Source organism: Pseudophryne corroboree, chromosome 6 (assembly GCF_028390025.1).
Source record: "Pseudophryne corroboree isolate aPseCor3 chromosome 6, aPseCor3.hap2, whole genome shotgun sequence".
In the NCBI taxonomy this organism is placed as follows: Eukaryota; Metazoa; Chordata; class Amphibia; order Anura; family Myobatrachidae; genus Pseudophryne; species Pseudophryne corroboree.
In genome coordinates this window covers 89158791-89186547 of record NC_086449.1, presented here as the reverse complement: position 1 = coordinate 89186547, position 27757 = coordinate 89158791, and the positions used below count along the sequence as shown (strand labels likewise).

Here is a 27757-nt window from a genome sequence, read left to right as displayed (position 1 = left end):
TGCCCTTGTACCAATTATATACAATCCAGGTGAGTTTCTGTAAATGCAGAGCTTCAATCATGGTACTGCAGGATTTATTTATTATTTGTTTATTACCAGTTACTTATATAGCGCACACATATTCCGCAGCGCTTTAAAGAGAATATTTGGCCATTCACATCAGTCCCTGCCCCAGTAGAGCTTACAATCTATTTTCCCTACCACATGTACACGCACACACATTCACACTAGGGTTAATTTTGTTGGGATTCAATTAACCTACCAGTATATTTTTTTGGATTGTGGGAGGAAACCTGAGTACCCGGAGGAAACCCACGCAAGTACGGGGAGAATATACAAACTCCACACAGTTAGGGCCATGGTGGGACTCGAACCCATGACCATTACACCATCCGTACTGTTTCAGTATTAAAGGTTTTTACTTCAACATTTTGGGGGCTGTTTCCCCTGTCTTCAGGAAGATACAATAACAAGAATACATGAACAAAATGCTTACCTTATACCCCTCACCAAGTGCATAATGAGGCAGCGCCAGTCTCGGGTCGCATTCCCGGAAATCAGAGAGTCTGGTCCCGATGACGTCACCTGCTCTGGATGGTTGCCATATCAATGTAGAACGCTCCCCAAGTGCCAGGCTGTGTGATTAAAATTATAACAGTATATTGAAACACGTAGAGGCGGTGTTCACAGTAGCAACAATGTATAATGTAACATTCTAATGTTAACTGTTACATACTAAGTATCCATATCAAGGCTGCTGCAGTGCTCATGTAGCAATTACTGGAACCTTAAAGTACAACGGACAAAACATCACATATAAAAGCTAGCAAAATCTATCTGGGCGTATCATTAACTATATACTGAAAAGCATATTCTATATTAAAGATACCCAGAGCATTTGAGAAAAGGGTAATCCTCTTAAGTGAAGGAGGATGTTGACTACCTGCCTGCAAAATAGTATTGCGGTCTGTGGGGTTTTGAAAAATGGAAGATGTTATATTATCCTCCAACAATGATAGAGAAATGTCCAAATGCTCCAGGTTGCTAGAATCACCAGCAAACCAGCATATGTGTCAGCAGAACTGGATAAGATGATACTTAAATGTCATGAACGTGGATATTGCTATAAGGATCTGTGCCGCACTAAACTTAAAGTGATGGATTTGAATCGCGCTGATCTATTAAAACCTAAATATACCCCCGATGGAGCAACAAAATTTCACATGGGTTACAACTAATGACGCTTCGAGTGTGGTCATCCCCAAAGCCACCAGAGCCACATGGCCTATAATTGCTACAGATACAGACTTACCAGGATTACAGAAGCTACGCCCCATGACTTGTTACAGGAGTCGGAATATACGGGATTGGCTGGTACGCAGTCTGCATAATTGTTCCACCAAAAAAAACAGGCTGTTATAAATGCCCTTCATGTGTTACATGTAATTATATGCTACCAGGGGCTACATTCTGTCATCCCCATTCTGGGAAACAATTCAACATACACCATGTAGTGTCTTGCCATACTAGATTCATGGTGTACATTATCATTTGCCCATGTGGACTATTTTACGTAGGAATGACTTCTCGTGCATTTAAGGAAAGGATGGCTCTCCATTGCTCTTCGATTAAGGCGGCACTTGAAGGAAAACCTATGGCTCAACCAGTGGCGGTGCATTTCAAACTAAGAGGTCATCAACTTACTTCATTATGCCCAGATAGATTTTGATTGATAGCTTTTATATGTGATGTTTTGTTTCTTGTACTTTAAGGCTCCATTAATTGCTATATTAGCAGCAGCCTTGATATGGATACGCAATACTTAATATGTAAGAGTTAAATTAGAATGTTACACTATACATTGTTGCTACTGTGAAGACAGCCTCTACGTGTTTCAATATGCTATTGTCATTTTAATCACACAGATATGGCAGCCTGGCGCTTGGGGAGTGTTCTATATCAGTATGGAAACCGACGGGAGCTGTAGCAGGTGACGTCATCAGGACCCGCTGGCTCTGCTCTCCGGGAATGCGACCTGAGCTAATTCAGTAAGGATTGCAAATTATGCTAATTAGCAGAATTTGCAATCATTCTGAACGCATGCAGGGGGCCGCCCATCGCAAGTGCAAGGCCACTCAGCATGCTGACTGGCGCCTTCCCTGCTTCATCTAGCAGAAATTGCGATCGCATTGCAATTTCTGCTTGATCGCAGACAAAAAGGTTGCCTCCTGCCTGCGCAGCTAGTGATGTCCTGCAGCCACTGCGATCACGCCTATACTGCGCCCCCCATTTCAGCGACGCCACCCCGTTTGGCTGCCTCCACAAAGTGCCATCTCTGTCTAGGAAACGGAGCGTTGCTGCCACCGCCCCCCCCCCCCCGCCCTGCGACTGCCTCTGCCTGATTGACAGGCAGAGACGATCGCATTGTATGCGGCCCCCCTGCTAAAATGTCGGCACATGCGCAGGATAGATGCTGCGCATGCGTCCGCACCTTTTTAGCAATTTTTGCGGTTAGATTGTATGGTGAGGGGTACATGGTAAGCATTTTGTTCAAGTGTTCTTGTTATTGTATCTTCCTGAAGATGGGGGAAACAGCCCCCGAAACATTGAAGTAAAAACCTTTAATATTAAAACAAATCCTGCAGTGCCATATATATATATATATATATATATATATATATATATATGTATATATATATATAGATATATATAGATATATATATATATATATATATATATATATATAGAGAGAGAGAGAGATATAGAGATATAGATTTATATAATAAATAAATAAATAAATATATACACCACTCACTATAATAGTTACATACTACACTAGGAGTCACTCTTCATATCCTTCTTTTTCAGATACCATTTGATGCCAGTTTGAGGAGCATATAATATTTTAGGGGAGTGTGTAAGCGACTTTGAGCGGACATTAGGGGTCATTCAGAGTTGTTCGCTCGTTGCTGATTTTCGCTATACTGCGATTAGTCGCTAACTGCGCATGTTACGCAGAGCGCATGCGCTTAGTTATTTTACTAAAAACTTAGCTGTTTTGCTGTAGCATCTGCGGCACTTTTCAGTCGCACTGGTGTTCGGTAAATGATTGACAGGAAAGGGGCGTTCCTGGGCGGCAACTCAGCGTTTTCCCGGCGTTGGCTAAAAAACGCAGGCGTGTCAGGGAAAAACGCGGGCGTGTCTGGAGAAACGGGGGAGTGGCTGGCCGAACGCAGGGCGTGTTTGTTACATCAAACCAGGAATGAAATGGGCTGAGCTGATCGCAGTGTAGGAGTAAGTCTCGAGCTACTCAGAAACTGCAAAAATAATTTATTCGCAATTCTGATAATCTTTCATTCGCAATTCTGCTATGCTAAGATTCACTCCCAGAGGGCGGCGACCTAGTGTGTGCAATGCTGCTAAAATCAGCTAGCGAGCGAACAACTCGGAATGAGGGCCATTATGCTGTTCGGACAAATATTCTACTTGTGATTCATAAAGATTAGAGGGTGTGTCTCCCAGTACCAGTGGTGCAAGTGTGCGGGTACACACGGGTACGGAGTACCCATAAGAATTTGGCTGCCATACACTTTGCCATTACCACAATTATAATGTGCCACAATGCAACAAGGCCATGGTGCTTGGCAGCATGACAGCTCCTCCCCCTTTGACAGGGTTACTGGGAGTGCGACATTGGCTGTATTTTCCTGTTATAATGGAGTCATTACTATATATTGTTATTAAATTGGGGACATTACTATATATTTCTATTATACTGGAGTTATCACTATATATGTCTATTATACTGGAGGTATTACTATATATTTTTAGCCTTGCCTCCAGATTAAAAAAAAAAAAAAAGGAGCTGTCGTGTGGCCACGCCGCTAATGTCATGTAGCCACTCCTACTAGCAGCATGTGGCCACGCCCCCTCACAACACATGACCATGCCCATTTTTCAGCACTCAGTACCACTATGAAAATATTTCTACTTGCACCACTGCCCAGTACCACCATTTATTTATTTACGTATGTATAATACAGTGGTTCTCAAACTTTTTTGAATCACGGTGCACTGAGTATCAGAATTTTTTCACGGCACCCCTAGGTCAAAAACAGGATTTTAATACCTACCGGTAAATCCTTTTCTCCTAGTCCTTAGAGGATGCTGGGGTCCATTTCATGACCATGGGGTATACACGGTTCCGCAGGAGCCATGGGCACTTTAAGACTTTTCAAGGGTGTGAACTGGCTCCTCCCTCTATGCCCCTACTCCAGACCTCAATTATAGGAACTGTGCCCAGGGAGACGGACATTTCGAGGAAAGGATTTACATTTATACTAACGGTGAGAATCATACCAGCTCACACCTCAACCATGCCGCACAACATGGCATTCAACATAACACATGCCAACAGGCATGAACCATTTACAGCAACATGCTGAAAACAAATGTAACACAACTTGTGTAACTAACTGAACAAAACTGCAGGTAAAGTATGCACTGGGTCGGGCGCCCAGCAACCTCTACGGACTAGGAGAAAAGGATTTACCAGTAGGTATTAAAATCCTGTTTTCTCATACGTCCTAGAGGATGCTGGGGTCCATTTCATGACCATAGGGTTTATACCAAAGCTCCAGTACGGGCGGGTGAGTGCGGATGACCCTGCAGCACCGATTGAACAAACTTGAGGTCCTCATCGGCCAAAGTGTCAAACTTATAAAATTTAGCAAAAGTGTTTGACCCTGACCAAGTAGCTGCTTGGCAAAGTTGTAATGCCGAAACTCCCCGGGCAGCCGCCCAGGACGAGCCCACCTTCCTAGTAGAATGGGCCTTCACCGACTTCGGAAACAGCAAACCAGCCAAAGAATGAGCGTGCTGAATCGTACCTCTGATCCAGCGCGCAATGGTCTGCTTGGAAGCAGGACACCCAATCTTGTTGGGAGCATACAGGACAAACAGAGCCTCTGTTTTCCATATCCGAGCTGTTCTAGCGACATAAATCTTCAAAGCCCTAACCACATCTAGAGACTTTGACTCTGTGAACGTGTCAGTAGCCACTGGCACCACAATAGGTTGGTTTATGTGGAAAGATGAAACCACCTTCGGAAGAAAATGTTGGCGAGTTCTCAACTCCGCCCTATCTTCTTGGAAGATCAGGTAATGGCTCTTGTGAGACAAGGTCTTGCGGATGTCAAGGCTAAAAGCATCACCACTTTCCAAGTGAGAAACTTCAACTCTATTTCCTGTAGTGGTTCAAACCAACTCGATTGAAGGAACTGTAACATCACATTAAGGTCCCATGGTGCCACTGGAGGCACAAATGGAGGCTGTAAAACCCCTTTCACAAAAGTGTGAACTTATGGAAGAGAAGCCAATTGTTTTTGAAAGAAAACTGATCAGGCCAAAATCTGGACCTTGATTGACCCCAATCTAAGGCCCGCATCCACACCAGCATGCAGAAAATGGAGAAAACATCCTAACTCAAACTCTTCCATAGGAGCCTTCTTGGATTCACACCAAGACACATATTTTCTCCAAATACGGTGGTAATGTTTAGACGTTACTCCTTTCCTGGCCTGAATAAGAGTGGGAATGACTTCCTTGGGAATACCCTTTCAGGCTAGGAGCTGACTCTCAACAGCCATGCCGTCAAACGTAGCCACGGTAAGTCTTGATACACACACGGCCCCTGTTGTAGTAGGTCCTCTCGAGGAGGAAGAGGCCGAGGATCTCCTATGAGCAACTCCTGAAGATCTGGATACCAAGCCCTCCTTGGCCAGTCTGGGGCAATGACGACTGCTCAAACTCTTGTTCTTCTTATTGTTTTGAGAACTTTTGGAATCAGTGGAAGTGGAGGAAAAACATATACCGACCGAAACACCCACTGGGACACCAGTGCATCAACTGCTATTGCTTGAGGGTCTCTCGACCTGGAACAATATCTCTGAACCTTCTTGTTTAGATGAGATGCCATCATGTCTACTTGAGGAACACCCAAAAGACTTGCACCTCTGCGAAGACTTCTTGGTGGAGGCCCCACTCTCCTGGATGGAGATCGTGTCTGCTGAGGAAGTCTGCTTCCCAGTTGTCCACTCCCGGAATGAAAATTGCTGACAGAGCTCTAACATGTCTTTCTGCCCAGAGGAGAATCCATGTCACCTCTGCCATTGTTGCTCTGCTTTTTGTTCCGCCTTGCCTGTTTATGTACGCGACTGCTGTTACATTGTCCGACTGGATCTGCACGGGATGATCTTGAAGAAGATGTACCGCTTGTAGAAGGGCGTTGTAAATGGCTTTCAATTCCAAAACGTTTATGTGAAGGCAGGCTTCCTGACTTGACCATTTTCCTTGGAAGCTTTCCCCCTGTGTGACAGCTCCCCAGCCTCGGAGACTTGCATCTGTGGTTATTAGGACCCAGTCATGAATCCCAAACCTGCGTCCCTCTAGTAGGTGAGAACTGTGTAGCCACCACAGGAGCGAAATCCTGGCTTTGGGGGACAGGATTATTTTCCGGTGCATGTGTAGGTGGGAGACGGACCACTTGTCCAACAGGTCCCACTGGAATACTCTGGCATGAAATCGGCCAAACTGTATGGCCTCGTAGGCCGCTACCATTTTCCCCAACAACCGAATGCATTGATGGACCGACACGCTTGTTGGTTTCAATATTTGTTTGACCATTTTCTGGATTTCCAGAGCCTTTTCCACTGGAAGAAATACTCTCCGTACTTCTGTGTCCAGAATCATCCCTAAATAGGACAATCTTGTTGTCGGTTCCAACTGCGACTTTGGAAAATTCATGATCCAACCGTGTTGTAGGAGTATTGACAGGGAGAGTGCGATGTTCTGCACCAACTGTTCCCTGTATCTCGCTTTTATCAGGAGATCATCAAGATAAGGAATTATATTGACTCCTTTTTGATGAAGGAGGACCATCATCTCTGCCACCACCTTGGTGAATACCCTCGGTGCCGTGGAGAGTCTGAACGGCAATGTCTGGAACTGGTAGTGGCAATCTTGTACTGCGAATCTCAGATAAGCTTGGTGAGGAGGATAAATGGGAACATACAAGTAAGTATCCTTTATGTCTACTGACACCATGAAGTCCCCCTCCTCTAGACTTGAAATCACTACCCTCAGGGATTCCATTTTGAACTTGAACCTTTTCAGGTAGAGATTCAGATTTTTCAGGTTTAAAATCGGTCTGACCGAGCCTTCCAGCTTCGGAACTATGAAGAGGCTTGAATAAAAACCTTCTCCTTGCTGTGACAAGGGTACCAGGACAATAACCTGATCATGACATCATTTTTGAATTGCCGTTGTTAATGCCTCTCTTCCTGGAAGAGAAGCTGGCAAGGTCGATTTGAAAAATCGGCATGGGGGGACGTCTTGAAACTCTATTTTGTACCCATGGGACACTATTTGTGAGACCCATGGGTCCAGGCCAGATTGAATCCAGATTTGGCTGAAAAGTTTCAGACGTGCTCCCACCCGAGCGGACTCCCGCAAGGGAGCCCCAGCGTCATGCTGCAGATTTGGCAGGAGCAGGGGATGACTTCTGCTCCTGGGATCCTGGAGACGCTGCGGACTTCATTCCTTTTCCCCTTCCCCTACCTGCAAATGTATTTGTTGGGCCGAAAGGACTGCATGTGAAAGTGGTGTCTTTTTTTTTTTGGTGCAGGAGCAGAAGGCAAGAATGTCGACTTACCTGCGGTAGCCGCCGAGGCTAACGCATCCAGCCCATCACCAAACAAGGCCTCACCTTTATACAGGAGAGCCTCCATATTTCTTTTGGAATCTGCATCAGCATTCCACTGGCGAATCCACAACGCCCTCCGAGCCGATACTGCCATGGTAGCGGTTCTTGATCCCAAGAGACCAATATATTTCATGGTTTCTAGTACGTACGCAGCAGTGTATTTGATATGACCTAACGTTAGGAATATCTTGTCTCATCTATTGTGTCAATGTCTAATGACAAGTTTTCTGACCACTTTTCAATAGCACTACTCACTCACGCATAGACAATGGTAGGCCTAAGTAGTGTCCCATTGGCCACATCAATAGAGCTTCCAAAGACACAATATGTCAAATGAAAAAATGGCGCTCCTTTCTGTTCGTTTTGTTCCTCAAAAAGAAAGAAATAAATACATCATGGTGTAGTATGTTTAAATATAACACTTCCACTTTTTGTGTCAAAAAGGATTTTTTACAAATTTATTAACATCAGGACATTTTCCAAAAGTGACGGATCTATCACACCTGTGTTGGTCACCTTGTGGAAATGTAATTACCTCTATATACCCCTCAACCAATGAGGTCTATACGTTTGGATATTTCACCCAGCAAAAGAACATAGAGTGGTGGTTACCCAAGTGGTGGATAGGTGGGTGAGTCCCCTTAAGGTGGTATAATTACCTCTATATACCCCTCAAAGTAATGAGGTATATGCGTGTAACTGATTAACCCAGCAGAAACAGATCATAGAGGTTGCTTGGAAGAGTGGTAACAAATCCGTTATACCCGTGTGGATCACCTTATGGTAATGTAATTACCTTTATATACCCCTCAAACCAATGAGGTATATACGTGTAGATATTTCACCCAGCAGAGTCGGAACACAGGAGTTTCTTAAAAGCAGATTCTTTTATTACAATCCTCCAAATGAACTTGTAAAAAAAGAGGATACTCACATAGCATAATACTGTTTGTTTGGGAGTATCCGCAATACAAGACAGACAATTAAAATAAATTAAAAAGGGGGATTTCTAATGAGTCAAAGCGCCTACCAGATGGCAAATACACAGTGCAAGGGAGAGAAAAATGAAAGTCCTCTTGGAGTCCCGGTTACCCCTTGTGGAAATCCAATCCTTCTCACCCGATGGTAGGTCCGTCTGAGTCCCAAACGACAATCCCCGCCGTCAGCAACGCGTTTCGGTCTCCCTTCTTCAGGCTACCGGTGTCTGTCCCCTTTCAAAAGTGTCCTATTTATAGGGCTCAATAATTAGAGGAGATCCAGGTAATCCGATGCAGGCGGCCGTGGAACGCACACCGCGCGACCCGGACTTCCGGACAGGATCTTAATTACGTCACACGTCAGAAATTGTTTTATTTTATATTTCTTTTCATTGTGCTCAAAATCAGTCAATTTTCTACTATTTTTATTTTTATAGGTTGCTCTACGGGGTAAACAGTTTCCACATCTGTGGAACCCCAAATTTCTGGAACTACCCCTTTTGTCTTCGTATATGGCACTCTTGACTACTTTGTCCCTCAAAGAGGGTGCCTTTCTATAAATGAAGGATGGATGGTCGGGGAGGTGTTTTCCTAAGACTACTGAGACTAAGAATACTGTTGGTATCGCTTTATCGACGACATTATATTTCTCTGGAAGGGAAATCAAGATAGCTTAAACTCTTTTTGCGATAAGTTGAACATAAAAAATTTAAACATCAAGCTGGTTTTTTCCATTAGTCAGGAAGAAATACATTTTTTGGATCTATGTATATACAAAAAAAACGGAAAATTAGAAACAAAAACCTATCGAAAAGATACTGTTTTAAATTCATATATAGGGATACAAAGTGAGCATCATAGAAGTTGGCTTAACAACGTGCCTTTGGGACAATTTAAGCGATTAAAGCGAAATTGCTCACAACCAGAAGTTTTGGACACTCAAATATGTGAAATGAAAAAGAGGTTCAAAAGAAAGGGATATAAGGAAATTCCCATCAACACAGCTATAGATAAGATCAAAAATATAGAGAGGGAGGACCTTCTAAAAGAGAAAGGGAGGAGGCCAAATGTGGACGATAGGCACAAATGGGCCTTTATAACTAGATATGGGCATTTTCATGGTAGAATAGAAAAGGCATTTAAGAAAAATTGTCATCTTCTGAAGGAAGACAAAGTCTTAGGAAAACACCTCCCCGACCATCCATCCTTCATTTATAGAAAAGGCACCCTCTTTGAGGGACAAAGTAGTCAAGAGTGCCATATACGAAGACAAAAGGGGTAGTTCCAGAAATATGGGGTTCCACAGATGTGGAAACTGTTTACCCTGTAGAGCAACCTATAAAAATAAAAATAGTAGAAAATTGACTGATTTTGAGCACAATGAAAAGAAATATAAAATAAAACAATTTCTGACGTGTGACTCAAAAAACGTCATCTATGCTATTAAATGCAGTCGGCGGGGATTGTCGTTTGGGACTCAGACGGACCTACCATCGGGTGAGAAGGATTGGATTTCCACAAGGGGTAACCGGGACTCCAAGAGGACTTTCATTTTTCTCTCCCTTGCACTGTGTATTTGCCATCTGGTAGGCGCTTTGACTCATTAGAAATCCCCCTTTTTAATTTATTTTAATTGTCTGTCTTGTATTGCGGATACTCCCAAACAAACAGTATTATGCTATGTGAGTATCCTCTTTTTTTACAAGTTCATTTGGAGGATTGTAATAAAAGAATCTGCTTTTAAGAAACTCCTGTGTTCCGACTCTGCTGGGTGAAATATCTACACGTATATACCTCATTGGTTTGAGGGGTATATAAAAAGGTAATTACATTACCATAAGGTGATCCACACGGGTATAACGGATTTGTTACCACTCTTCCAAGCAACCTCTATGATCTGTTTCTGCTGGGTTAATCAGTTACACGCATATACCTCATTACTTTGAGGGGTATATAGAGGTAATTATACCACCTTAAGGGGACTCACCAACCTATCCACCACTTGGGTAACCGCCACTCTATGTTCTTTTGCTGGGTGAAATATCCAAACGTATAGACCTCATTGGTTGAGGGGTATATAGAGGTAATTACATTTCCACAAGGTGACCAACACAGGTGTGATAGATCAGTCACTTTTGGAAAATGTCCTGATGTTAATAAATTTGTAAAAAATCCTTTTTGACACAAAAAGTGGAAGTGTTCTATTTAAACATACTACACCATGATGTATTTATTTCTTTCTTTTTGAGGAACAAAACGAACAGAAAGGAGCGCCATTTTTTCATTTGACATATTGTGTCTTTGGAAGTTTGTATTGAAAGAACGGTGGTATTCTTTTTTTGTCATTTGAAGGCTGTCACCATATTTCTGTTTGTAAAGAGCGCTAAGAATTGTCACCCCATTTTCTTCCACATCAATAGAGCACCTCACTCACTTGCGGTCTGTCGGCTCCTTAAGTGAAGCCATTCCAGGTGCAGGGAGAAACACCTTTTCTCTTTTATGACAGGGCCCTGTCTAAAATGTGGGGTGACTCCCCCCTTTTGGAAAAAGGTAAGCTGCCTGAATTCCTTTTGGGAATCTGAAATTTCTTTTCAGGTTTAATCAGACTCCCTCCAAGAGACTGTTCAACTCCTGAGGTGGAGGGAAATTTACATGACTTCTTTACTAAAGTAAACCCTCTCCTTGTGGTAAAAGAGGGGGCTTCGTAACTTCCTTTATAGCTAAAACATGTTTTCAATGCTTTTTGCTAACTTAGGACCTATTCCCCTGGAATCACTAGTGTCGACACAGGAATCAGAGTCCGTGTCGGTATCAGTTTGTACTACTTGTGCAAATTTGTATGTGACCCAGAGGGGTCCCTGTGGATGAAAGGCAGAACTATTAAAAATCACATCTTCAACAGATTATTTTCAGTTTTCTGTATGAGATTCAGTCCAACCTCTTTTCACACTATCATGTAACCTTTCACCCAGTCAGGCTCTTGGTGTTATATTACACCTCTGTGTCTCTAACATGTATCCTTCCCTGCCACAGACATGTCACACACGTGCACAACCACACCGCAGACACTCCGGGACTTATAGGGGACAGACCCACAGTAAAATCTGTCAGAGGGACACAGATAGGATTTGCCAGTTCACAACCCAGCGCTAGTAACACAATGTCTGTGAACACAAAATGCCCACTGACATGCAGCGCTTTTATAATGCTAATCACACAATTATATAGCACCAAATTCACTGTGGCCCTCCCTGTTTTGCACCCTAATACTTGTTCAATAGTGGAGGAGGACCAGCGTTGTCTCTGCAGCCTGAGGAGAGAGAGAAAATGGCGCTGAGCAGCGTGCTGGCTGACTGAGGAGGAAGCTCCACTCTTCAATGGCGTGTTTCTCCTCAGCTTTTAGGAGGTAATTTTTTATACTGGTGGGGGTAGGACTGTGCCTCAGCAACTTATGCCCCTTATTTATGCCAGTTTCCATAGGTTTCATGCTGCCCAGGGCGCCCCCCCCCCCCGCACCCTGCACCCTGCAGTGCCTGTGTATGTGTGGGCAACATGGCGCGCTGCGCTCCCACCAGCCGTGTGGTACCTTTAGCCATCACTTTCTTGACTGAAGATCTGTCTTCTAACACTCACCTGTCTTCTGACTTCTGGCTCTGTGAGGTGGGTGACGGCATGCTGTGGGAGTGAGCATCTAGGCACAGCTAGCGTTCAGTTCCCTTCAGGAGCTAATGGTGTCCTGTCAACCAGAAGCAGAGCCATGAAACTCTTTAGGAAGTTGGTTCCTACTTCTGCCTCTCAGTCCCACGAAGCAGGGAGACTGATGCCAGCAGTTCTCCCTGAAAATAAAAAACCTAACATAAGTCTTTTCAGAGAAACTCAGTAGAGCTCCTCTGGAGTGCATCCAGTCTGCCTGGGCACATTTCTAAAACTGAGGTCTGGAGGAGGGGCATAGAGGGAGGAGCTAGTTCACACCCTTGAAAAGTCTTAAAGTGCCCATGGGTCCTGCGGAACCATCTATACCCCATGGTCATGAAATGGACCCCAGCATCCTCTAGGACGTATGAGAAAGTATCTTAATGAGAAATTTAGAAAGAAATATAAAATTAAGCTAATTGTGTTTATATGTCATCCTTAGGTTCAATTGTGTGGTGAGGGACAAGATTTGCTTCTGTTTGTCCACATATGTTATGATTGACAGCCACCAGCACTGGTTTTGCCTATTACATTGACCATAAATAATTTTAATTGGTTCTGGACCATCAAACCAGGGCACCCCTGCAAGTGTCCTTCGGCACCCCAGGGAGCCACGGCACACAGTTTGAGAAACACTGGTATAATGTATATACAGTATGAAGCTCTACATGTCCAAAACAGAGATCATCTTCCCTCCTCCCAGAGACACCGTGGGGGTGATTCAATAGTTTTTTTAAGCAGCAATAATTAATGGGAGCCCATTGTTGCAATTCAATTGTTTTGGACACCCTTTAATTATTGCACTTATGCCCAATTAGAAAGGGTTAAACTGCATGAAGTGGCAAAACTTGACTAAACTTATGGGCGCGATGGGAAAAGTGCTATATGGGTGCCCTAACAGCAGACTTCTGCACATTTCTGCTTGCCACCTGCAGGTGGTGCAAACTGAAATGGGTCTGCCACAGGGCAGACCCTGAAAATGCAATGCAGGTTGAAATGCAGACGCCAGCAGCCATCGTGCCCAAATGGAACTACAATTGAATAGCTCCATTTGGGCACCATCTAGTGGCTGCTGAAGCATAAACATTTGAATTCCTCCATCTGAGTTTCACTGCTCGATGTACACCACACCTTCCTGCAGATCCCTAGACTGGTTCCCCATATCTTCAATAATTAAATCCAAATTAGTCACGCTCACTAACAAAGCCCTCAAACAAACATTTTCCCATTGAAATTCTGAAGCACCAACGTAGCTAGCTTAATTTATGATCTTTGTTTAGTTTTTCATATTAGGAACTCTGTTATACATTGTTTATCACCTCCAGACCCACGGTTTCCTAAGGACATTCCCATTTCCCCAGCATTCCGCCTTTGTCCCATATACCTGTAAAATGAGGTCACCATGAGCTGGCAGTCATCACATTTCTCCTCAAAACAGAGATGCATCTGAAACTCAATACCATGGAATGAGGGATCCAGCCTTTCCACACTTTTAGTGGGTGTCCTCTGTTTCCGGGGGGTCCTCCTAACACAAGCATCATGTTCTATAGATCCAAATGTGGAGGGTTGTCCAGTTTGAGCTTTGTCTCTGCTCTGGGTTGATATTTCATGTGGGGTATCAGAGATGTATTCTTTAGATGAAGGGCAACCATTTTTGGGTGGATTTACCCATTGGGAGTCCAATAAGTGCTTCCTGTCTTGTTCACTGTTAGCAGAAGCCAAGTGAACATCATCCATAAATGACACATCTTTCACTATTTTAGGCAACATGCTAAAATCATGTATCTTCTTGGATTCTGTTTCTCCAATGTTGTTTTTCTTTCCATCCAATTTATTTAAGTGGGTGCATTTCATATTAATAAGGTTCAGGAGCTCCATGGCATTACTTGTTAAAGTGGAAGAACTGTTATTAGCCCTATGACAGTTCCACTGACAGGTTGCCTTGCTGCATTCCCCATACAGGGGGAAATTAGTGACATGGTTATCATCTGAAGCGTTCTCTCTCTTCGGAAGCTTCCTCACACTTTCCTCCAATAAGTATATAATACTGGGATCGGGAATCTGCATCATACACGTCATTCTGTGCCCAGGAAGTTGCAACTTTTTGGTATTGTCCTGTGTCAGACACCACTTATCAACCTTTGCCACAGCCAACCTTCAAGACAAACAAAAAAAAAATAAACCAGTCAAATGTATACAGTTTTGAGGCTTATAGAGCAAATACTTATTATAACTGTAAAGCCCATACATATGCAGCAAGAAGGCGGCACTCAAATTTTTAATCTTAAACCACAGCCATATTACTAATAAGGCTGTGGTTTGAGATTTATAATTCAAGTGCCACCTTTATGCGGCGGGACACCTTGGGGTATATTTACTAAGCTCCCGATTTTGACCGATTTTGTGTTTTTTGTTCAAAGTGTCATCTCTGGAATTTACTAAACTGAAATCTCGGCAGCGATGAGGGTATTCGTAATTTGTTTGAAGGCAGTAAAAAAAAAAATACAAATGAATACACCATCAGTCAAACACGCCTGTTATTTTATACAACTCTGTAATTTACAAAAAAATCGTATTCTCAAGCACTGCCGTCAAAAGCTAAACACTGCCGTGAAAAAGTACAAATCGTTAAAAAAAAGCAGTTTTCAAATAGACCTGCTTTTCCCCCCCGTATTCTGATAGGCATGCACGGATGAGTGAGATCCGTGCATGCTTATCAGTGGGAAGGGGTGGAATGGGTTAAAATTCTGAAAAAAAAATTTGCGTGGGTTCCCCCCTCCTAAGCATAACCAGCCTCGGGCTCTTTGAGCCGGTCCTGGTTGTAAAAATACAGGGGGAAAAATGACTGGGGTCCGCCCATATTTAAACAACCAGCACCGGGCTCTGCGCCTGGTCCTGCTGCAAAAAATACGGCGGACAAAAAACGTAGCGGTCCCCCATATTTTTAACACCAACACTGGACTCCACTAGTCAGAGAGTTGATGCCACAGCCGGGGGACACTTTTACATTGGTTCCTGTGGCCCTGGCATTATATCCCCAACTAGTCACCCCTGGCCGGGGTACCCTGGAGGAGTGGGGACCCCTTAAATCAAACCCTCCCACCTCCAGCCACCCAAGGACCAGGGGTGAAGCCCGAGGCTGCCCCCCCCCCATCCTTGGGCGGTGGATGGGAGGTTGATAGCCTTTTGTGTAAAAAATAAGAATTTACTCACCGGTAATTCTATTTCTCGTAGTCCGTAGTGGATGCTGGGAACTCCGTAAGGACCATGGGGAATAGACGGGCTCCGCAGGAGACTGGGCACTCTAAAAGAAAGATTAGGTACTATCTGGTGTGCACTGGCTCCTCCCTCTATGCCCCTCCTCCAGACCTCAGTTAGGGAAACTGTGCCCGGAAGAGCTGACACAACAAGGAAAGGATTTGGAATCCAGGGTAAGACTCATACCAGCCACACCAATCACACTGTACAACTTGTGATAACCATACCCAGTTAACAGTATGAACAACAACTGAGCCTCACTCAACAGATGGCTCATAACAATAACCCTTTAGTGAAGCAATAACTATATACATGTATTGCAGAGAGTCCGCACTTGGGACGGGCGCCCAGCATCCACTACGGACTACGAGAAATAGAATTACCGGTGAGTAAATTCTTATTTTCTCTGACGTCCTAGTGGATGCTGGGAACTCTGTAAGGACCATGGGGATTATACCAAAGCTCCCAAACGGGCGGGAGAGCGCGGATGACTCTGCAGCACCGAATGAGCAAACTCAAGGTCCTCCTCAGCCAGGGTATCAAACTTGTAGAATTTAGCAAATGTGTTTGAACCCGACCAAGTAGCAGCTCGGCAAAGCTGTAAAGCCGAGACCCCTCGGGAAGCCGCCCAAGAAGAGCCCACGTTCCTTGTGGAATGGGCTTTTACTGATTTAGGATGCAGCAGTCCAGCCGCAGAATGTGCCAGCTGAATCGTGCAACAGATCCAGCGAGCAATAGTTTGCTTTGAAGCAGGAGCACCCAGCTTGTTGGGTGCATGCAGGATAAATAGCGAGTCAGTTTTCCTGACTCCAGCCGTCCTGGAAACATCAATTTTCAAAGCCCGGACTACGTCCAGCAACTTGGAAGCCTCCAAGTCCCGAGTAGCCGCAGGCACCACAATAGGTTGGTTCAAATGAAACGCTGATACCACTTTTGGGAGAAATTGGGGACGAGTCCTCAATTCTGCCCTGTCCATATGGAAGATCAGATACGGGCTTTCACATGACAAGGCCGCCAATTCTGACACACGCCTAGCTGAAGCCAAGGCCAACAGCATGACCACCTTCCACGTGAGAAACTTTAGCTCCACGGTCTTAAGTGGCTCAAACCAGTGTGATTTCAGGAAATCCAACACAATGTTAAGATCCCAAGGTGCCACTGGAGGCACAAAAGGGGGCTGAATATGCAGCACTCCCTTAACAAACGTCTGAACTTCAGGCAGTGAAGCCAGTTCTTTTTGAAAGAAAATAGATAGGGCCGAAATCTGGACCTTTATGGATCCTAATTTTAGGCCCATAGTCACTCTTGACTGTAGGAAGTGCAGGAATCGACCCAGCTGGAATTCCTGTGTAGGGGCCTTCCTGGCCTCACACCAAGCAAAATATTTTCGCCATATACGGTGATAATGTTTTGCTGTCACGTCTTTCCTAGCCTTTATCAGCGTAGGAATAACTTCATCCGGAATGCCCTTTTCCGCTAGGATCCGGCGTTCAACTGCCATGCCGTCAAACGCAGCCGCGGTAAGTCTTGGAACAGACAGGGCCCCTGCTGTAACAGGTCCTGTCTGAGAGGCAGAGGCCATGGGTCCTCTGAGATCATTTCTTGTAGTTCTGGGTACCAAGTTCTTCTTGGCCAATCCGGAACGATGAGTATAGTTCTTACTCCTCTCTTTCTTACTATCCTCAGTACCTTGGGTATGAGAGGAAGAGGAGGGAACACATAAACCGACTGGTACACCCACGGTGTCATTAGTACATCCACAGCTATCGCCTGAGGGTCCCTTGACCTGGCGCAATATTTTTTTAGCTTTTTGTTGAGGCGAGACGCCATCATGTCCACCTGTGGCAGTTCCCAGCGATTTACAATCTGTGTGAAGACTTCTTGATGAAGTCCCCACTTTCCCGGGTGGAGGTCGTGCCTGCTGAGGAAGTCTGCTTCCCAGTTGTCCACTCCCTGAATGAACACTGCTGACAGTGCTAGCACGTGATTCTCCGCCCATCGAAGAATCCTTGTGGCTTCTGCCATTGCTATCCTGCTTCTTGTGCCGCCCTGGCGGTTTACATGGGCGACCGCCGTGATGTTGTCTGACTGAATCAGTACTGGTTGGTTTTGAAGCAGGGGCTCTGCTTGCCTCAGGGCATTGTAAATGGCCCTTAGTTCCAGTATATTTATCTGTAGTGAAGTCTCCAGACTTGACCACTGTCCTTGGAAGTTTCTTCCCTGAGTGACTGCCCCCCATCCTTGGAGGCTTGCATCCGTGGTCACCAGGACCCAGTCCTGGATGCCGAACCTGCGGCCCTCGAGAAGGTGAGCACTCTGCAGCCACCACAGCAGACACACCCTGGCCCTTGGGGACAGGGTGATCAACCGATGCATCTGAAGATGCGATCCGGACCATTTGTCCAACAGATCCCACTGAAAGATCCTTGCATGGAACCTGCCGAAGGGAATTGCTTCGTAAGAAGCCACCATCTTTCCCAGGACTCGCGTGCAGTGATGCACCGACACCTGTTTTGGTTTCAGGAGGTCCCTGACCAGAGATGACAATTCCTGGGCCTTCTCCACCGGGAGAAACACCTTCTTCTGTTCTGTGTCCAGAATCATGCCCAGGAAAAGCAGACGCGTCGCAGGAATCAGCTGCGACTTTGGGATATTCAGAATCCAGCCGTGCTGTTGCAACACTTCCTGAGAGAGTGCTACGCTGACCAACAACTGCTCTCTGGACCTCACCTTTATGAGGAGATCGTCCAAGTACGGGATAATAATAACTCCCTTCTTCCGAAGGAGTATCATCATTTCGGCCATTACCTTGGTAAATATTCTCGGTGCCGTGGACAGGCCAAACGGCAACGTCTGGAATTGGTAATGACAGTCCTGTACCACAAATCTGAGGTACTCCTGGTGAGGTGGGTAAATGGGGACATGCAAGTAAGCATCTTTGATGTCCAGCGACACCACAAAATCCCCCTCTTCCATGCTTGCAATGACCGCTCTGAGCGATTCCATCTTGAACTTGAATTTCTTTATATAAGTGTTCAAGGACTTTAAATTCAGAATGGGTCTCACCGAACCGTCCGGTTTCGGTACCACAAACATTGTGGAATAGTAACCCCTTCCCTGTTGAAGGAGGGGGACCTTGATTATCACCTGCTGGAGGTACAGCTTGTGAATTGCCGCCAGTACTACCTCCCTTTCCCTGGGAGCAGCTGGCAAGGCAGATTTGAGGTAACGGGGAGGGGGAGTCGCCTGGAACTCCAGCTTGTATCCCTGAGATACAATTTGTACAGCCCATAGATCCACTTGTGAGCGAACCCACTGGTTGCTGAAGTTTCTGAGACGCGCCCCCACCGCACCTGGCTCCGCATGTGGAGCCCCAACTTCATGCGGTGGACTTAGTGGAAGCAGGGGAGGATTTTTGTTCCTGGGAACTGGCTGCCTGGTGCAGCTTCTTTCCTCTACCCTTGCCTCTGGCCAGAAAGGATGCTCCTCTGACCCGCTAGCCTTTCTGAGGCCGAAAGGACTGCACTTGATAATACGGTGCTTTCTTAGGCTGTGAGGGAACCTGAGGCAAAAAAGTCGACTTCCCAGCTGTTGCTGTGGATACGAGGTCCGAGAGACCATCCCCAAACAATTCCTCACCCTTATAAGGCAAAACCTCCATGTGTTTTTTAGAATCAGCATCACCTGTCCACTGCCGAGTCCATGATACTCTCCTGGCAGAAATGGACATTGCATTAATTCTAGATGCCAGCAGGCAAATGTCCCTCTGGGCATCCCGCATATATAAGATGACGTCTTTTATATGTTCGAGGGTTAGCAAAGCAGTATCCCTGTCGAGGGAATCAATGTTGTCTGACAGGGTATCAGTCCATGCTGCTGCAGCACTACACATCCAGGCTGAAGCAATAGCAGGTCTCAGTAGAGTACCAGAGTGTGTATACACAGACTTCAGGATAGCTTCCTGCTTTCTATCCGCAGGCTCCTCTAGGGCGGCCGTATCCTGAGACGGCAGTGCCACCCTTTTAGATAAGCGTGTCAGCTCCTTGTCCACCCTAGGGGATGTTTCCCAACGTAACCTATCCGTTGGCGGGAAAGGGTACGCCATCAGTAACCTCTTAGAAATCACTAGTTTCTTATCAGGGGAACTCCACGCTTCTTCACACAATTCATTTAATTCATCAGATGGGGGAAAAGTCACTGGCTGCTTTTTCTCCCCAAACATAATACTCCTCTTGGTGGTAACCGGGTTAATGTCAGAAATGTGCAATACATCTTTCATTGCAGTAATCATGCATCGGATGGCCTTTGTAGACTGTACATTTGTCTCATCCTCATCTACACTGGAGTCAGACTCCGTGTCGACATCTGTGTCTACCATCTGAGCTAGCGGGCGTTTATGAGCCCCCGACGGCTTCTAAATCGCCTGGGCAGGTGCGGGCTGAGACCCCGGCTGTCCCAAGGCTGCTGCGTCATCGAACCTTTTATGTAAGGAGTTGACACTGTCGGTTAAGACCTTCCACATATCCATCCAATCAGGTGTCGGCCCCGTCGGGGGCGACACCACATTTATCTGCCCCTGCTCCGCCTCCACGTAACCCTCCTCATCAAACATGTCGACACAGCCGTACCGACATACCGCACACACACAGGGAATGCTCAGACTGAGGACAGGACCCCACAAAGTACTTTGGGGAGACAGAGAGAGAGTATGCCAGCACACACCACAGCGCTATATAACACGGGGATTCACACTATAAAAAGTGATTTACCCAATAGCTGCTTAAATATCTTATTTGCGCCTAAATTTATGTGCCCCCCCTCTCTTTTTTACCCTTCTTGTATCAGGATACTGCAGGGGAGAGCCTGGGGAGCTGTAAAGGGAAAATGGCGCTGGTGTGCTGAGGAAGAAGGCCCCGCCCCCTCAGCGGCGGGCTTCTGTCCCGCGTTTTCTGTAACTTAATGGCGGGGGTTTTACACATATACAGTTAACTGACTGTATTATGTGTATTTTATGCCAAAAGGTATTATAATTGCTGCCCAGGGCGCCCCCCCCCTCCCCACCCCCCCCAGCGCCCTGCACCCTACAGTGACCGGAGTGTGTGGTGTGCTGTGGGAGCAATGGCGCACAGCTGCAGTGCTGTGCGCTACCTTAATGAAGACAGGAGTCTTCTGCCGCCGATTTCATCGCTTCTCTTCTGTCTTCTGGCTCTGCAAGGGGGACGGCGGCGCGGCTCCGGGAACGGACGATCGAGGTCAGGCCCTGTGTTCGAACCCTCTGGAGCTAATGGTGTCCAGTAGCCTAAGAAGCACAAGCTAGCTGCAAGCAGGTAGGTTTGCTTCTCTCCCCTCAGTCCCACGTAACAGTGAGTCTGTTGCCAGCAGATCTCACTGAAAATAAAAAACCTAACAAATACTTATTTTCTAGCAAGCTCAGGAGAGCCCACTAGGAGCACCCAGCTCTGGCCGGGCACAGATTCTAACTGAGGTCTGGAGGAGGGGCATAGAGGGAGGAGCGAGTGCACACCAGATAGTACCTAATCTTTCTTTTAGAGTGCCCAGTCTCCTGCGGAGCCCGTCTATTCCCCATGGTCCTTACGGAGTTCCCAGCATCCACTAGGACGTCAGAGAAAAAAGAATGTTGTTTTTTGTAGCAGAACTACAAGTCCCAGCAAGCCTCCCCTGCAAGCTGGTACTTGGAGAACCACAAGTACCAGCATACGGGGGAAAAAGGGCCCGCTGGTACCTGTAGTTCTACTACAAAAAATACCCAAATAAAAACAAAACACAGACACCGTGAAAGTACAACTTTAATGTACATACATGTACACTTACATACATACTTACCTATGTTGACACGGACCCCCTTGGTCCTCTTCTCCAGTAGAATCCATGGGGTACCTGTAAATAAAATATATACTTACAAACAATCCTGTGTAGATCGGTCCTCTTCTTTCTAGTTGTAACCCACTGTCAAAGTCAGAAAAATATCACGATGCACACTGCCATATTTGCACCTCATATGTGTCCCTGCTGCGCGTGCGTGCGCTCTCCCGTGCGTGCGCATACTCGCTGTTGCGGGCACCCGCAGGCACACGGTATGCGCATTTACGGTAGAGATTGTATGCGTCTAGCGGGCGACTCTTTCGTTACATATTTTCACCATATAATGTATTTTGTAGATTATGGTCCCTTTGATAGATTCTGAAAGTTTAGTTAATGTAGCATGTTCGTGGACAAAGAAATCCCTCTTTGTTTGATACGAAGGGTCAGACAGGAGTAATACAGTGGTGTTTAGTATCCATCGGAAGAGTATTTAATTAGCAATATTCCGGTGTTGGTTTGAAGCGGATTAATCGCTCGTGCGAATAGTTATGGACATAAGAAGTTTATGTCCATTTACTATTATTTGCACTTACTTATCCATGCGGCGGGAAACCTAGTTTCCCACCCACCTGAGCAGTTGGAAATCGTCACAGCCCACCTGTATGAATCAACCTATGACCTTTTGTTATAATGCGAGGAGGAATTCCTGTGTCCAATGAACAATGAGATTGTAGGGACCATTGAATTGTATTGTGTGTGGGGCATAAATAGACAAGCCGATCACATCCAGCTCACTCTTCAATGGTTCTCATTGCTGAAAATCGGGAGCTGGATGTCCAGAGGCGCATGCGATCGTTCCCCTTGTGCGTACGTTTTCTCCGCAATCATATTGTCTTTCTTGTTATTATGGGCCATATCTCTCTCTCTCTCTCTCTCTTCTCCTCTTTCTCTCGTATTCTCTTAAACGTAATAGTATTGTATTGTATTTCCTGTGTAGTTACCCGGTTAGTTAGTCTAGGTTATATTGTAGTGTGTGACTTGTATTGTATTATTCTTTTTGCAAGTATAACATTCATATAAGGCGTTAGACCCTAAGCCCGGTAGTTGTGTATTTATTATAGTGTTAAGTATTCACAGAGCGTCGGTGACGCTCAAACAGCTTTTGAGTTAATAAGGTTACACTGTGTTGCATCTACACCCTATCTCTTCACTAAGGTTTTACTGCATATTACATTGTTTATGGTTTAGATATAAAGGTTTAACATTGTGAGCGTCTGCGCCGCTGGTGATCTCCTCGTGGTCCCGAGCGTCCGCTACGCTATAGCGAACCATTACGTTAGTCGGCAGCCAATAGCGTGCCTGCCTGTGATCTCTTGGCCGTGAGCGAACGTGACGCTTGAGCGTCTCGACCACGGCTAAGCGATTGTTACGCAACGTGCGTACCCTTACGGTACTCCATAAGCCAATAGCGTACAGTGTTCTTAGGCCTCCTAAAGGGTTTTAAATAAGATAAATATTTAGCTTTATCAATTGGCGGCTCGTCCTGTCCTTCACATATCTCTGCTAGGTAATTTCAGCAGACATTATCCAGCAGCAAAGGGCGGGAGGTCATATTCCTCGTAGTGCTGTTTGGATAAGCGTCTGCTTCGCTTAGTAAAGAGTGCTGAAGGAATCCGGAACCGGAGGTAAGAACAACGCGCTAGTGTCTTTTAAAACTGTTTATTTCTGTCTTGCGTACACACGCACATATCTGCATTTCTTTTTCATTCGTGTATTTTCATATCACTCTCCTGTTTGCCATTTTATAATTGATAAAACGTGCTAAGAGAGATTTGTCGCTATTTCATAGTTAAAGTGTAAATGTAATATATAAAGGAATAAAGTGTAAAGCCCACACGCAACTCTACCTAAGGTATAAGGAGAGATTGGTGTGTTGCGCGGTAGACGATCGAGGATCATCTACATTGATAAAACGTGTTAGTTGTGTTACGGTGGATATTTGCTTTGCGTACACGTGTCTCTAACAAAGGGTGAGACTCGCGTACGCAACTCAAAGGCCGACGCACGCAGCGTAAATTACGCAACGGAGCGTCCGGGTACGCCCACGTAACTCAAATCACACGATAGTGTTATTGCAACAGGCGGAAAGGTGGCAACGTGGTAAGTAGCGCAAGTCTATTTTAGTGTCCGAAATTTAGATTAACAGATCCTTCTCCAAATTCACAACACATCTGGTCTAAAGAAAATTTCTGCGCAGAAATAGAAATAGAAACAAAAAGTGTACATGTGGTGAGTGAGTGTTTTGTATATATAAGTTTATACAATTTTCCAGGTTGAACCAGAAGAAGTCGAGTTCTCGCAGAGGTACATACATGTAAGTGACGTGCATGGTGGCTAGGGAGGCATCTCTGGTTAAACATAAAATTTGAGCAGTAGAGTATAGTAGACCAGGAGGTCATACTACAGACCAGGAGGTCCAGGTGCAGCAGACTAAGAAGTCTGCCATAAATAAGAGAAAAGGGCACAACCCAGGGGGTTGGTGCAAAACCCATATAGGCCAATAAAGCTCTGGCTGAAGGAATTCGCAGCCGAAATTTTCGATTCCACTGGTCGCTCAGCACATAAGATTAGTTGCTTATGTGCTGAACGATTGTACCGCACGTAATTGTGTACATTAGTTAATCTGACCAGTACCATTTGTGTACGAACCCGGTCATAAAACTATTTGTACACTCTGATGTGATTTGTGTAATTTTTTATTTTCTGAAGGGAAGTTCGCTGGTCACTCAGGAATTGTCCAACAACCAATAGTTACTGGAAAGAGTAAGTGTTCTGCGGATATCCCTCGCATGTTCCAGTAAATAGAGGTTCATAGGGGCCCTGGGTCGAGTACGCCAGCGCTAAGGCAGTGTGTAGGTCGTATTGGTCGGCGTGGGCGAGTGAGTGGGGTACTCGGTAAACCGCCACCGTCAGCCTATCGTGAACATTTTGGTTTTTGTAAGGGTTCGCTGAAGACCCTGATTGAAGGTCAGAGGTGGTGAAAGCAACGCCTGCAAGTTATGGGGGCCAATTGTTCAGGAAGGGGGCGATCAACCTCGGTTCGGGTTGATTCAGTAAACCGACCAGTCGGGTCGGCAAGGTACGTAATGTGTGAAAAATATGGTTCACATACAGAGGTTTTATGTGATGAATGGGAGAGAATGACAGTGCATGACGGGGAGAAATTCCCAAGAGTAGGTAGCTTTAGCCCAGAAGTGTTGCAAAATTTAAGGAGGAGGATATGTCTCATTAAATCAACAAAGAGACGAATCCAACATTATGATTATTTGCAGTTATGGCAACAGGAGGGTGAAATACAGAGAGGATTGGCTCTGGCGGCGGGATCTAATCCTATCAAGAAATTGATAGCGACGGCCCCGCCGCCACCATACATATCAGGAGAGAAATTGGTTGCGGAGAATGACGCATTAGGGTGTAACAAACAAACACTTAGCAACTGTGTAAATGTTAATAAGTTAACAAATGCAAGTATTAACCCGTGCAAGTTGTACCCTGTTTTGAACTTTCCCCAGGAGTGTGATCAAGAGGACGAATCGGCAACAATATCGGCGCTCTCTCTAGCAGCCACCATAGCAGAGACAACAGTAGGCACGGCTCCACCCACGAGATTAGTAACAAAAGCCCCTAGCGGAGGGATAGGTGAGGTCGTATCTACAGGTAAGTACGGCACCATACACTACGCTGAAACCATTTCACCACAGGCTGTAGAACCTACACAGAGTGATGTTAGTAGACTTAATCCTGTTAGGGTAATAGCAGTGCCAAATGGGAAAACTGACACGACAGGAATCACACCTGTTAGGAACATTGCCATGTACAGCCCATTTTCCCGAATGGAATTAAGAACCATAGTGTCGGAATTCCCTGACCCTAGGAAAGACTTAGTTGCTAGCCAGAAATACATCAGAGACCTAGGGAACACTTTAGAGCCCAATAACAAAGACTGGCAGGTATTGCTGAGGGCATGTTTACCCTCCAATGTCGACGCAGCTCAATTTTTAGCTGACTGTGGATTAGATCAGGATGTACCTCTTACAGATGTGTACAACAAAGATAACGTAAAAAGAATAAGTTTACAGTTAAAGGAGTATTTTCCAGCGGTAGTTAAGTGGAACAAGATTTTCTCCATTAGACAGAAAGAGTCAGAAACTGCTGCAGAATATTTTCACAGGGCATTACTAGAAATGGCAAAATACACAGGTATAGAGGACATTAAAACAAACATAAACCATCGAGAAGTAGCAGTATCTGTACTAATGGATGGTTTAAAAGAGACATTAAAGACAAGGGTACAGACCACGCAACCATGTTGGCGAAGTCTGTCGGTGGCTACTTTGAGAGAGGCTGCAATTGATCACGACCGGAATATCACCCGACACAGGGAGTCACAAGGTGATAAGTTAATGGCCGTAAGTATACAGGCCCTGACAACAAGGCAGCCTTTGTATAAATCACCAAACCCTGTGGGTAAGTCAAATGTGGTAACTTGTTTTTCTTGTCATAGACAGGGACACATGGCACGAGACTGTAGAGTGAAAAATTCACAAAACTCATATCAACCCCCTAGACAACGACATGACACACGACATTGGGAGCAGGGTCCGCAGAAACGAAATTATGAGCCACATGCAGGGGAAACAAAAAGATACCCCCCGAACAGAGACTGGCAAACCTCTGGCAGTTCCCATTTAACCCCTTCACAAGTAGTTGCTGCCAGCGGGATTCAGGGAGGTCACCATACCCAATAGGGGTGTGGCCATACCTGTAATCTGCAGCCAGTAAAATTGATTGCAAATCTTGGAAGTGAACCCGAAATTGCAATCAATGTAGCTGGTAAATCATTAAACTTTCTTGTAGATACAGGGGCGGCCAAATCAGTGATAAATTCGACAGTGGGCATGAGAACCACTGGTAAGACAATTCCAGCCATGGGAGTAACGGGAGTAGTCCAGCACTACCCTGTTAGCAAACCAGCCGAGATTACAATAGGGCCTTTACATACCAAGCATTCCTTTTTGCTGGCTGCATCGGCACCAACTAATCTCCTGGGAAGAGACTTATTGTGTAAAATGGGGTGCGTCATTTATTGTACTCCTGAAGGGGTATTCTTGGACATACCTGAGAATCACGCTCAGGAAGTGCGAGACATGTTAGACTCCCCATCAAAATTAATGTCACATACCATTATGACAAATAGGACTCCATCCCAAGTAGAAGAAATGACATCCCAGATACCAGAGTCACTTTGGACTAAAGACGGACAAGACACTGGATTGATGGCAAACGTAGCTCCAGTAGTTGTGCAAGTAAAAGATGGTAGGATAGCTCCAACAATCCCACAGTACCCTCTGAAGCCAGAGGTGGAGTTAGGAGTTTACCCAGTAATAGAGCGCTTGCTACAACAGGGCATTCTGGTAAGAACGTCCAGCACTGCCAATAGTCCCATCTTCCCTGTGAAAAAGAGTGGGGGGAGGGGTTACCGGCTAGTGCAGGATCTAAGGGGTATTAACAAAATAGTTGAGAGTCAGTTCCCCGTAGTGCCAAATCCAGCTGTCATCCTTATGCAAATCCCTCCCACTGCGAAATTTTTCACTGTTATTGACCTCTGCTCCGCTTTCTTTTCGGTACCTCTGCACCCTGACAGCCAATATTTGTTTGCATTTACATACAGAGGAGTCCAATACACATGGACTCGATTACCACAAGGTTTCATAGACAGTCCAAGTATATTTTCCCAGGCTTTGCATGATTGTTTACAGTCTTTCCAACCAGAGAGTGGATCAGTATTAATACAGTACGTGGATGATCTACTACTGTGTTCTGATTCATTGGAAGCATCCCTGAAGGATACGAAACAGCTCCTGTTTCATCTTTCAGACACAGGACACAAGGTTTCCAAAGACAAGTTGCAATTATGCCAAACTAAGGTAAAATATTTGGGACACTGTCTAACACAAGGACTGAGACACCTGACCGCTGATAGAATTCAAGCAATTAGAGACATGACTCTGCCACAAACCCAGCAACAGATCAGAACATTTTTAGGAATGTGTGGGTATTGCCGTAACTGGATCCCAGGGTTTTCCATTCTAGCATTACCTTTGCAGGAGATGGTCTCCTCAAACAAACCTGATCGGATTTCGCACACAGACGAGTCCGAGATGGCATTTGAGAGACTTAAACA

The 27757-nt window shown here is 45.3% G+C and overlaps 1 protein-coding gene across 3 annotated transcripts in view; it reads right to left on the bottom strand.

Annotated features, from left to right (window-relative positions):
- The window catches only part of ZGLP1 (zinc finger GATA like protein 1), a 117866-nt gene that overhangs the window by 73182 nt on the left and 16927 nt on the right, over positions 1-27757 (bottom strand). For 2 of the 3 annotated variants that reach the window (XM_063930201.1, XM_063930202.1), the window contains exon 2: positions 13817-14587. In XM_063930201.1, coding sequence (XP_063786271.1) covers positions 13817-14587 — 771 coding nt within the window. Of the gene's footprint in view, positions 1-496; positions 636-13816; positions 14588-27757 lie in introns of all 3 variants that reach the window. The other variant, XM_063930203.1, reaches the window with a different exon arrangement.